At 39.0% G+C, this 12929-nt stretch overlaps 1 protein-coding gene across 50 annotated transcripts in view; it reads right to left on the bottom strand.

Moving 5' to 3' along the window:
- NEB (nebulin) overlaps window positions 1–12929 on the bottom strand; it is a 216065-nt gene that overhangs the window by 91589 nt on the left and 111547 nt on the right. For all 50 annotated transcript variants that reach the window (XM_084998589.1, XM_084998593.1, XM_084998592.1 and 47 more), the window contains exons 76-85: window positions 12516–12623; window positions 10903–11214; window positions 8189–8392; window positions 6459–6563; window positions 6204–6311; window positions 5231–5542; window positions 4336–4539; window positions 3442–3546; window positions 2204–2311; window positions 369–680 (exon numbers count right to left, since the gene is read on the bottom strand). In XM_084998589.1, coding sequence (XP_084854715.1) covers window positions 369–680; window positions 2204–2311; window positions 3442–3546; window positions 4336–4539; window positions 5231–5542; window positions 6204–6311; window positions 6459–6563; window positions 8189–8392; window positions 10903–11214; window positions 12516–12623 — 1878 coding nt within the window. The remainder of the gene's footprint in view (window positions 1–368; window positions 681–2203; window positions 2312–3441; window positions 3547–4335; window positions 4540–5230; window positions 5543–6203; window positions 6312–6458; window positions 6564–8188; window positions 8393–10902; window positions 11215–12515; window positions 12624–12929) is intronic.

Here is a 12929-nt window from a genome sequence, read left to right as displayed (position 1 = left end):
TCTCTCTGAATGTATTACTATAAAATATACATATATATTTTCTTCTATATGTGTCAGATAATCTTGACATTTAATATTTCCTTATGCTTACATCTCTTTGTGACATTTAGATAGCTGATTATCAGGACAACTGGGATTGAACTTTTCTGCCTAATTACATAAAATGAGAGTGATTTTCACCTTGATGAGGATTCCTTGCCACACAAGAAGGAATCCTCTATAAGATAAAAAATGTTCCTAAAAACTCTGCAGAAATACAGAGTATGTTCGATTCTATTAAGATTACTGTTTAAATGACATCCTTAGGGAACACACTGATTAAACACACAGAACCACATCTCCCCAGGAGTCCAAGACAGGGTACGCACATCGCTCTGCAGCTCATAGGCTTTCTTAGCCTGGATCACGTCGTTCTGATCTGGAAGACACGTCCACTGGTGCAGGTAATTGCGATAATCAATGTCGCTAACCAGGACCTGGCATTTCTTGGCCTGAACAATGGACATCATGTCCAATGGTGTGTTGTGAATTCCTTTGGACTTCTCATAAGCTTTCTTGTATTCTCTCTCACTCTGGATCTTGGCAGCGTGTATAGACCATACCAATTTAGGGTCATCTTGCAGGGTGCGGAAACCCACATGGTGGCCCAGTTGCTTCCGGTAACCTTCTTTGTATTTGTACTAAAGTTGTGTAAAATCAGATAAAGAGACAGAAGAAAATAATGCATGAAGAAGACTTTGCATTAAATGTTTTCAGAATATTTTTTTAGCCTTAATGTAAATTGGCTCAACATTGGCTGTCACTAGTAGCTCACTTTAAGGAAATTAGGGCTATTTTAGATGGTTTCATAGAGGGAATGAGCAAATCAGGAGGGAAATAGTATGGTGATCAAGAGTAATAAAGAAAATAACATTTACTGAGCAATCACTGTATAGAAGACACTGTTGCGAGTGCTTCAAATTTATTAGGTTGATTTATATGAAATCGCTGAATTTTTTTAGTTAAAGATAGTTGAATAGTGGCTATTATAACCTCATTTAATTCCCACAACACCTCTATGAGGTGGATATTAGTATTGTCAGATATTTCAAGTGGGAAAAATAAGGCACAGTGGGTGTAACCATGGTCCCCAGTTGCCTGGCAAGCGGAAATTAGGTCGGATGGTTCCCAGGAGTGCTCAAAGTACTTCAGGTAGGAAAAAGTCGTATGTGTGGCTTTGGAGACAGACAAAGAAGGTGCATGTCTCAGGAATGGAAAGCAAGCAAGATTGATGGTTCAAATCAGGAAATGACAACAAAAAACCTATGCACAAGAGTTTCCATCTTGTCCCATACTTGTTCTAAGTGCCTTGGGACCAGAGTAAGATAGTTTCTGTTTCTTTCCTCTATTTGTATAATAGAGGAAAGTGTAGACAAACGGGAGGCAGAGAGAACCAGGAATAAGGCAGATATTGTGGATTAGCTATGCTTTTAGACAAAAAAACCAGGAACAGGAAGGAGGAGACAGATACATGAAATAAAAAAAAAAAATACAGAAGAATTTGAGGAAAATGAACAAAGGTGATTTAAAGATTTGAAGCTGGGTGACCTTGGCAGGTTAATTATTTTAACTGCTGGTGAGTTTTAAAATTGCTCTTAAATGAACTTCAAAGGGTTACTCAGAGCATTATAATATGCTTCCAGTATAAAATCTTGTATGCAAAAAATGCTTTCAGTCTTGAATCTGTGATTTATATTTATGGAGAATATCATAAAGATTTGGGAGATAGAATTACATTGTATTGGTTCCTGAATTTTCCCAAAAAATTTCTAAAGACATTTCATGATATTTTATTTCTACTTAGAAACAACGTGAAAGTTATCTGCACATATACCTCATCTATGTTTACCTTAGTGTTTTTCATCCCATTTCAATGTTTTTATTTATTTTTAATGATTTTGATTTTTTCCATTATAGTTGGTTTACAGTGTTCTGTCAATTTCTACTGTAGAGCCAAGTTACCCAGTCACACACACATATACATATATATACATTCTTTTTCTCACCCATTTTAATGTTTTTAAATAAAGCATTTAGCACAAGACAAAATGCAACTGTTTGCAGAGATTAAAAACAAAACAGAACAAAATCAGAATTCTTGAAAAACACTCTACCTATTGTTGGATAGAGGAAAAAACCCACAAGAAAAGAGAAGGAGCCGTACCTCACTGGCAATTTCTCTGGAGGCTTTGGCATGCTTGATTTCAATGGCATCTGCTCTCAAGTCATAGCCTTTCTGCTTGGCCTCATCCCAGTCTTTCTGGTAGAGTTTCTATTGCAGGAAAAACACAGGTTTGTTTACAAGAACTAAAAATTGGTGGACGTAAAGTCATCATAATGCACAGCATAAAGAATAATGTAAATGAAGGCAGCATAAGAAAAAAGGAGTTGCTTCTGAGGTTTTGTTTTTGTTTTTGTTTTTGTTTTGTCTTTTTAGGGCCACACCCAAGACATATGGAAGTTCCCAGGCAAGGGGGTCAAATTGGAGCTGCAGCTGCCAGCCTATGCCACAGCCACAGCAAAGCAGGATCAGAGTCACGTCTGTGACCTACACCACTGATCAAGGCCAGGAACTGAACCTGTGTCCTCGTGGATACTAGTTGGGTTCGTTACTGCTAAGCCATGGCAGGAACTCCCTGAGTTCTTCTTTTGGTTATTGTGTATTTACTTTGTGGAGTGCTGGATACTTCTGATTAAAAATGTAAAGCTAAACATCTAAATTGACTGATGTTTGAATATTTGCATTCATCACAACATAGTACAATGTGAAAATCTCCCCCTACACAGAACAATGGAACTAAGAATCAATTGTGAACCTGGAGAAACTTCATCAAGGTCATGTACATCTAAGTCCTGATAAGATTTTTCCGAATGCTGCCTTTTGATTTTTCAGAGGTCTCTGCTAAAGGGAAGTGACACAGATATCATACTCATCCTGCACTTATAATTAGAAGTTTTAGCTTTTCTTATGGCCCTGAAATGTCAAACGAGAAAGTTCTGGGTCAAACAAAAACCTATAAAGACAATAGAGACTATTACCTCTTATACTTTCTAATGTAAGAGTCACCCAACTAGGGGATTCATTATTCTCAGTTAATATACAATGAAGCTGACCTGTGGACACTGGATATAGGACAATGATTTCAAGGTTGAAAGGACGACAACCAGTAAATCTAGGCATCCCAACTCTTGCAGTCCAGGGACTCAGTCATGTATCTAAACTAATGTTTGAAAGGGAATTCCCATCCACATTGCATTGGGAATGGTAGCTGAAGAGAAAATATCTAGCACCAAAAGCCAGAAACATTTCTAAGGTAGGCAGTTTGTCCATTATAACACAACCCATAACCTGACAGATGATGTCCCATAAAGACATATATGCTTCATATGTATGCCTCTTACATTGCTGATTTGCATGGCATTGATGTGGGCCTGCAGTATGAGTGGCGTGTCAGAAGGAAGGCTTATGTTTGTTTTATCTTTATTCCAGGCTTCTTGATATAGTTTCTGTGGAGAGAAGGAAAGTATTATTTTAATATAGCCATGGAGATGGATATCTGAAACACTAAGCCTTAGCAACTATTTAACCTGGAAAAACGTTTTGATATATGTGTGCAACGGTGTATCAGCTTGGCTAGGATATGGTAGCCAGGTGTTCATTCAAACATTATTCTAGATGTTTCTGTGAAGGTATTTTTTTAGACCAGATTAACATTTATATCTGTAGACTTTGGGTAAAGTAGATTACACTCTGTAATGGGGGTAGGCTTATTCCAATTAGATGACATCTAAGAGAAAAAAGACTGACCTCCCCTGAGCATCAGGTATTCTGCTAGCAGATGGCCTTGGGCTTGAATTGCAGCTCCTTCCCGGATCTCCAGCCTGCTGGCCTACCCTCCAAACTTTGGACTGGCCAGTCTCTGCTATCCTGTGAATCTATGCCATAAAATAAATCCCTCTCTCATATACACCCTTTTAGCTCTGTTTCTCTGGAGTACCTGACTAACACAGTGGTATACCATTTCATAGCCATGGGTTGTAGAATAAATATTTGCTTTCCTGAACTGCGACAGAGTGACATTTTTCATTTTAGTGCTTCCAAGTCTGCATGTAAGCAGGGGAAAGGCCCGCTGGCATTGGTCAGAGTTCTCCTTTGCATGTGCCTTCACTAAACTAGCTAAAGGATTCTTAGAGTCGTTCCCATCACTTTAAGACTTTGAAGAGAAACAATCCACTTGCTCAGTTTGGGTGGCATCTTCTGAAAAGAAGAAACCCTGGTGGCAGGATGGTTCTTACCTCACTCATCTGCAGAGAATTGGCCTTTGCCAGGACAACCTCTGGCGTGTCGACGACGGAAGTGAATTTCAAGGCTTCTGGGCGTGTCCTGTAGCGTCTTTCATTCACCAGGTCTTGAGCATTCTTCACCCTGTTCATTTCTACAGAGCCTTCAGGCATCCAGCCGATGCCACGCAGCCACTCCAGGTCTGTTTTGTACACATTCTACAGAGATGTTAGACAGAAATATTGTTCCAAGTGCTAGAATAGCATCCCTTAACTGAAAAGGAAGTTTGTGGGGTTGAGGGGCTCATAAGCACAGGAGCTGGTAGTTTCAAAAAAAGTATGACCTGAGATTTTAACTGAGTTGGGGGCTTCAATATCCATGACAGAGTCATTTGTAAAAGTGTACTTTTCTATGCTAGCTGTGACTAGGAGTAAAATAGTAATAATGCTGAACTTCATGACAATTATTTAATATTTCAAACAATTACATGACTGAAAAAAATTTTAAGATATTTTGTCAAATCTGATTCCATTTTCATCCTATAATAGACCCAAGGAAATAATTTTTTAGTGTTTTGGATATAGTATAACAGTGGCAGTTATTTTTAAAACAAGCAGATAATTTGTGTTTGTCTGAAATACATTTTCACTGCCAGGCAGTACAAAGGACAGGAAGAAAACAGTCTGGAATCTAGGCTAGGGAATAAAGGACATAACCTAATTTGAGTTCTTCATCTATGTTCTCTGAGTCCCATAACTCATAAGTATGGGTTTTGTTTTAACAATGTGAATGGTGCCCCCCTGAGGTTGTGCAGTGAGAAACCCAGGGGTCTGTCCACAGAGGCACTGACTGGACAATTAATAAACCTGTGTTGTCCCATTCTACGTTCCCAAAGTTCACAGTACGTACGTCACTCTGCAGTTCGTAGGCCTTCCTTGCTTGAATAATGTCATTCTGATCGGGTAAGCATGTCCAGTGATGCAGGTAATTTCGATAATCAATGTCACTGACCAGAGTCTGGCACTTCTTGGCCAACAAGATGCCTAGCATGTCCACCGGGCTGGTGAATTTGGTCTTCCACTTCTGGAAATCCTTCTTGTACTCCCTTTCACTTTGAATCTTCCCTGCGTGGATGGCACACATAATCTTGGGGTCATCTTCAACACTCTGGGCTCCAATGTGGTGGCCTTTCTGTTTCTCATATGCTTCCTTGTATTTGTACTGAAACACCAGAAATATAAAGTTAGATAGCCAGTTTTTTGTTTGTTTGTTTGTTTTTTAGGGCCGTACCTGCAGCATATGAAAGTTCCCAGGCTAGGGGTCGAATCGGAGCTGCAACTACCGGCCTATGCTGCAGCCACAGCAATGTGGGATCCAAGCTGCATCTGTGACCTACACCGCAGCTCATGGCAATGCCAGATCCTTGACCCACTGAGCCAGGCCAGGGATCAAACCTGCGTTCTCATGGATTCTAGGTGGGTTCATTATTCTTGAGCCACAACAGCAACTTCTAGAAGCCCGGTTTTAAGACCACACATATGCAGATAATTACGGACAACATGAAAACCCACAAGCAAATGGACAAGGATATCATACTGCAGCATTGTGACATCTCTGAAGAATTACAAACGAACATTTTGTACTATCATAAGTGTAACTACAGTGTAATTGTAGACTTGCATTGCTTAAAACTTTTTCTGCAACAACTCTAATGCCAATTTCAAAATGTGTTTTCCTTCTCTGAGACAACAAACGGAGGGGTCTTTGAAGGTGGGCAGCAGGGCTAGAGGAGCACGTGTGGAAATTATAAAGTGTGATCCACCAGCTGCACAGTGGTTGTTCATCAAGGCGAGACCAAGGAGGGTAGGTGGGGGGCACTTACATCACTGGCGATGTCCCTGGAGGCCTTGGCGCTTTTGATGGAAATAGCATCAGCTTTCAGGTCATAGTCCTTCATCTTTGATTCATCCCATCCCTTGGTGTAAAGTTTCTAGATTGGAGGATAACACACAGCAGACAAAGAAAGGTGTTATAGAAAGCTAATAGGCCAATTCCAGTAAGGAAGGCGGCAAGATGGAATAAGTATTTTAACTACTTCTAAATTAAAGGCTCAAAGAATAATCAGGAAATCTCTTACTTGGCTGATGTTGGCGGAATTGCTCTTGGCCAGCAAGATTTCTGGGGTGTCTGGCATCACATGGATGGAGGTTTTGTCAGTATCCCAGGCTTCCGTATACAAATGCTATGGGGGAGGTGAGGTAAAACTCTTTGTTAAAGCCAGTATACTACAGTTATTATCAAATTTAATTCATTTAACTATAAAACAGCCTTTTTAAGGTTATTTGGAGGTGAGGGAAGCAAAAGAGTCATGGGAGAGTAAATCATGGCAATATTTGAACAGCCATATAATGATTTCATAGCCAAGGTAAAGCAACATAATGGTCTCAATTACTAATTCTTTTCATCTAGGGAATTTCAGCCTTATTCACAGAACCTTCAAGGATGGAGCTTGGCTATAGAACTGTGGTAGTATAGAAATACCTAGACTTCAGAGTCTATCCCAAGGTCAAACCCAACTTCACTATTCCAAGCTGTGTGGTCTTTTTTTTTAAGGGCTACACCCACGGCATATGGAGGTTCCCAGCCTAGGGGTTGAATCAGAGCTGTAGCCACTGGCCTACGCCACAGCCACAGCAATGCCAGATCCAAGCCCCATCTGTGACCTACACCATAGCTCACGGCAAAGCCAGATCCTTAATCCACTGAGCAAGGGCAGGGACTGAACCTGCATCCTCATGGATACTAGTCAGGTTCACTAGCCACTGAGCCACAATGGGAACTGCCAAGCCGTGTGATCTAAAGGAAGGTACATAAAAGCCTCACACTCCTCATTTTTTTTGGGGGGATAATCATATCTTTCTTATTAAGTATTTTTAAAAACTGTATATTTTGCTTTTTTTTTAGTTGATATGAAATTGGTATATTACTTTATTGAGTATATTATGGAGATTAACTATAACATATGTAAAGTACCTGAGTCACAGTTGGGACTTATCAAATTTTCTGTGGCTGCTGTTGATGGGTGTGGTATAGAACAAAATTTCTAGAGTCTTAATACCCCAAATTCTGGGGTTTGTTATCTAAGAGCCAATTTCGTGTCCTATACTGAGCACTCAATCTTACCGCCCAAATATTTGGAAGACTTAGAGGTAGGTGTGGGAGAATTCTGAAAAGTTCAATCCAATCTCAAATGTACATATTAAAAGCCTACTGATTGGATAAGGAAATTAGCCTACTCAATAAGCAGATGGATAGAACTCTGGAGGAAAGAAGTAAGCAGCCATCTAGCGTAATAAAACTGAAAGCAATAAGAGCAGCTCACTTTCCAAAGTGGATTTCCACAACCGAAGGTTTTGGAAGCAACTAATTTGAATTGTTTGCTGACACTGCTACACACACAGTTTCCCAGACTTCAGAACAAAACGCATAATGGCATACTATTTTTCATGTGATGGATAAATGGTTATTGATGGCTTGAGTCTGCTCTGCCAAGGGGAATTTGCCGAGGAAAATACTGCATTTGTGGATATCTCAGGTCACTGCTCAGAAGTGTGCGCATTATTCCTGAGAAATTGTCCTAGGCTGGGCTTCCTCACGCACACGGAGAAGGAGGGGACACAATGTTGAGAGGAGCGTGAAGGCCCAACTGGGATTCAAGCAGACACTCTGTTGAGGGCCTGCATGGGAATCAGGCCAGCACCCTCCTCTGCACGTTCCCGCCCCACCTCCGCCGGGGCACTTCTTCATTTATGAGCCCAGTTGGTAGGAGGTATAACTCAAGGCAACTGGCAACAGCTGGAGACTCACCTTGCTCATGGTCAGGGCATTATTCTTTGCCAGGACAATCTCTGGGGTGTCTGTAATGCATGTGAACTTGAGCTGGTCTGCAGGTTGGCGGTACTTCCTCTCACTCAGGATTTCTCCAGCCCTCTTCACCTTCTCAACCTCCACAGAGCCAAGGGGCACCCATCCAATGCCTCGCAGCCACTCAAGATCAGCCTTGTAAATAGCCTGAAAAATGAAATCATATCCAGTATTTGTAGAAATTACCTCTATAGCTTGCTATCTGATCTTGCTTTAGCATATGCTAAATGAGATGGTGTGTAATTCTGAATTTTACTTGTGTGCATTTCTGGGAAGACACAAGACTGCCTTACTTTGGTGTAGAGTGGCTATTCTAACACTGTCTCCAAAGATGGTCAATGTTTGTTGTTTTCAAGACCCATGAAATCTCTCCAGTAACATGTGATGTCATTTATAAAAAAACTATTTTAAGGAAATTCCTACCTGCTTCCTGATACAAAGTGTTTATTCTCTGATTTAACTGCCTGCACCTGGTGGTGTGGGAATAATACACTGTTAGAATTCAGTTTTTTCTTATCTCAGTGGGCAGGGGCCCTCCTAGCCATTGTGCAGGGTAAAGAAGGGATGAACACTACTATATGCTGAATTATCTGTTTTCTGGGGACAACAAAAGGGATCTTTTTTTAAAAATTAAAGTATAATTGATTTACAATGTTTCTTCATTATCTGTTGTATTTTACATGATTGTATACTCACGCTTCTAAGCCAAAGAGTATATATATTTTTACTCTTATTTATCTTATCCTTAAGTCCCCTTTCCTGAGTCGTAATTCAAGTCAAAAAAGATATTTTTTACCTGCTTTCATGTTTCTTTGAATTTAAATAATTGGCTAAAGGAGAATTTTTCTTTATGGCTTCTTGGGGAACTCTTTTTTTTTTTTTTTTTTTTTTTTTTTTTTTTTTGGGTACAATGCCACTACTCTGTCATCCTTTTAAAAGTGACTATTTGTCAGGGCTGATTAAAAAAAAAAAAAAAGGAGTTCCCGTCGTGGCGCAGTGGTTAACGAATCGGACTAGGAACCATGAGGTTGCGGGTTTGGTCCCTGCCCTTGTTCAGTGGGTTAACGATCCGGCACCATGACAGGAACTCCCTTTTTTCTTTTTTTGGGTGTACCCATGGCATGTGGAAGTTCTCAGACCAGGGACTGAATCTGAGCTGCAGCTGTGACATACAGATCCTTAACTTACTGTGCCATTGAGGGAACTCCAAAACACAGTATCATTATTTTCATTAACCTCTAACTGAAATAAACATTCCTTTCAGTTATAAGTATAGATAACAGATGATAGTGGTATTTAACACTATGTGGAATTTTGTCAGCAATAGTAATCATAAATATTTTCATACCATATTATAGTTATTGGAGACATTTTGAATATTTATGCTCATCACTTCTTTGAAATTAAACTAGTTTTACACCCATTGCTAGATCTTGTTATTTAGTGTAAAAAGCATATATATTACTATACTGTGGGTGGGATTATTAATTGGTGCAGCCACTGAGGAAAAGCAGTATGGGGGTTTCTCAAAAAACTAAAAACAGAACTACCATATGACCCGGAAATTTCATCATGGGTATACTGATATCTAAAAAAAACCCCAAAACACGAATTTGAAAAGATAAATGCACTCCAATGCTCATAGCAGCATTAATACAATTGCTGAGATATAGAAGCATTTCCTGTTGAGATATGGAACATAACTCAGCCATAAAAAAGAATGAAATGTTGCCATTTGCAACAACATGGATGGACTTGGAGGGCATTATGTTAAGTGAAATAAGTAAGGCAGAAAAAGACAAATACTGTATGTTATCACTTATATGTGCTATCTAAAAAATACAACAAACTAGTGAATATAACAAAAAAGAAGCAGAATCATAGGAGAACAAACTGGTGGTTACAGTGGAGAGAGGGAAGGAAGACGGGCAAGATAGGGGCAAGGGATTAAAAAGTACAAACTATTACGTACAAAATTAGTTTACAAGGGTATTTATACAATGCAGGGAATACAGCAAATATCTTATAATAATGATAAATAGCCTACAACCTTTAAAAATTGTGAATCACTATATTGTATACTTGTGACATATTGCACATCAATTATACTTCAATAAAAAAGTGTATTATACTTCAATAAAAAAGTGTATATATTACTACATCACAGATTGTTTAATTTTTTCTCCTGTAATCTATTTTAATTTATGTTGATTATTTTTTATTGAAGTATAGTTGATTTACAATGTTGTGTTATTTTCAAGTGTACAAGAGTGATTCAGTTATATACATATATCTTTTTTCTTTTTCAGATTCTTTTCCACTTTAGGTTATTATGAGATATTGAATATAATTCCCTGTGCTATCCAGTATGTCCTTGCTGTTTATCTATTTTATATATAGCAGTGTGCAGATGTGACCCCCAGACTCCTCCTCTCACTTAGTTTAATATTTTGATAGCCATATTTTGAGGCAATTGGTTTCTTTTGAAACCAATGTGTATGTGAGTGTGTGTGTGTGTGTGTGTGTCTGTTTGTAACTCTCTGCATTTCATGACACTGTCCTGAGAAGTTGTCCAAAGGTTTTGCCAGATTACAAAAACTCCACGGCACAAAAGAAGTTAGAACCCCTTCTCACTAAAAAGTATTAAGCCTACTCACATCGCTCTGAAGGTCATAGGCCTTCCGAGCCTGAATGATGTCATTCTGGTCCGGCAGACAGATCCATTCGTGGAGGGGATGCTTGTAGTCTATGTCGCTTACAAGGATCTGGCACTTCTTGGCCTGCACCAAACCCAGCATGTCCACTGGGCTGCTGAACCTGGTCTTCCACTTCTCAAAGTCCTTCTTGTACTCCCGGTCACTCTGGATCTTGGCCGCATGTATGGACCACATCATCTTGGGGTCATCTTCGATGTTCCGGGCTCCAATGTGGTGGCCGAGCTGTTTACGGTAAGCTTCCTTGTACTTGTACTGAAAAAAAGAATGGAGATATGAGCTAAGGACATCTCATTTACATCACATGTCAGAGCTTCATAGACACATGACTTCTTTTGATTTTCCCCACCACTAGTGTGAGGAAGAAAGTTTAATATTAACAACTCCATTTTATAAAATAGAAACCTACAGCCTCCAGAGGTTAAAGTGATTTGTCCAAGGTCACATCATAAGCTGGTGGCAGGGCTGAGATTAGATGGAGAGCTTCTAATTACTGATATTTTCCCCTTCTGCTAAACTATACTGCCTAGTTTACATTTGTTTAACAAGTAAAAGTAAAGCATCTTATAAAATTTAAAGATATGAATTTTTTTTCTAAAAATTTTCTCATATGAAGACTATTTTAGAATATTCCCCTTGTAACTAGAACTTATAATTAAGTCCACGGTCAAGGGTATGGTCTACATTTAGAAAGTCTTACCAGGAAATATCTCTCTTATTTGCCTGTGAATGTCATTGAACTTTCAACCATGGGAGAGAGCAATGCCTTGGGTTAATACTACCTACTTTCAAAATTCAGGAATAACACGTTATGCTCTGTTTTACCATGAGATGATCATAGTGTGGGCTTCTCCAGCTTAAAATATTGAAAAGGTATTAAAAATGGAGAGAATGAAGCATAGGTCTCAGGCCTACGACCCTTCCAGAAGAAGGAACGTGTAGCTTTGGGTCAAAAGAAGCCTGGTACAGAATGGGGGCATTGGACACCCTCAGGAGATGTTTCTCATGAGACAGGAAGAACTAGAGAGGAGAGGAAAGTGATTGCTGCGTAAAAACGCTTTGCTTACTTCTCTACTTGTTCTCATGACCACTTACAGGTATCTTGGTAGGAGAACCTCACTAAAGGTCAACAAAGGACTAAGCAAAACTCTAAATTGTATGCATAATTAACATCTGGTTATAATGCAAGAATAAATGGCTAGGAGTGGTAGGAAACATTTATATTGGCTGACTTAACATGTGCTATCGATGTCTTCAACAACGTTTTTTACAAACATCTGGGTCAACAGCTGCTCAACTTCTGAGCGTCCAAAACATGAGCCCAATTTTAGTGTTTATAAAGATACTTATTTTTAAAGAATATAACTTTATCTTTGACCGATGAATGTATAATAGACATAGTATCTTCTGAGTTCTTTGTTTTCATCTGCAGCTTTGGGGGAATCATTAAAGGAAACTGAGATTTGCAGACTAATTGCTATCAAGAAAAGCTGTAGAAGGTGCCATCTGTGAACTTCCTTGAGTAAGAAATGTCTTTTCCAAAAACATCAACTTACATCACTAGCAATTTCTCTTGATGCTTTGGCTGCTTGGATTGGAATGGCATCCACACGCAAGTCACAGCCTTCCTTCTTGGACTCTTCCAAAGCAAGTCTATAGAGTTTCTGTGGAAAAGAGAATCAATCAATCATTACTCCTTTCTTAAAAAAAAAAAAAAGTGAAGCTGTTTATTATTCATTTTTCTCTGTCCTCATTTAAACTACAGAAACAAATCTACAAAGAAAAGTATTAGTTTGAGTTGGTTAGAAAACTTTGTTTCGTAGGTGCTCAAGAATTTTAAGGCATCTAGTTTAAATGTTGATATTTTATTGATTAGTAAACCTCAAAAGTTTTCTCAGGGAGATCTGCATCTGGTTGCTAAAATTTTGTTTTGCTAAGAAGCACATGTAAAAAAAAAAAACCAAAACACC

Source organism: Sus scrofa, chromosome 15 (assembly GCF_054392235.1).
Source record: "Sus scrofa isolate SSC_HxYL_T2T_F1_AM1 chromosome 15, Sscrofa_HxYL_maternal_Yorkshire_Landrace_v2.0, whole genome shotgun sequence".
Taxonomy (NCBI): domain Eukaryota; kingdom Metazoa; phylum Chordata; class Mammalia; order Artiodactyla; family Suidae; genus Sus; species Sus scrofa.
This window is presented reverse-complemented; position numbering and strand designations above follow the sequence as displayed.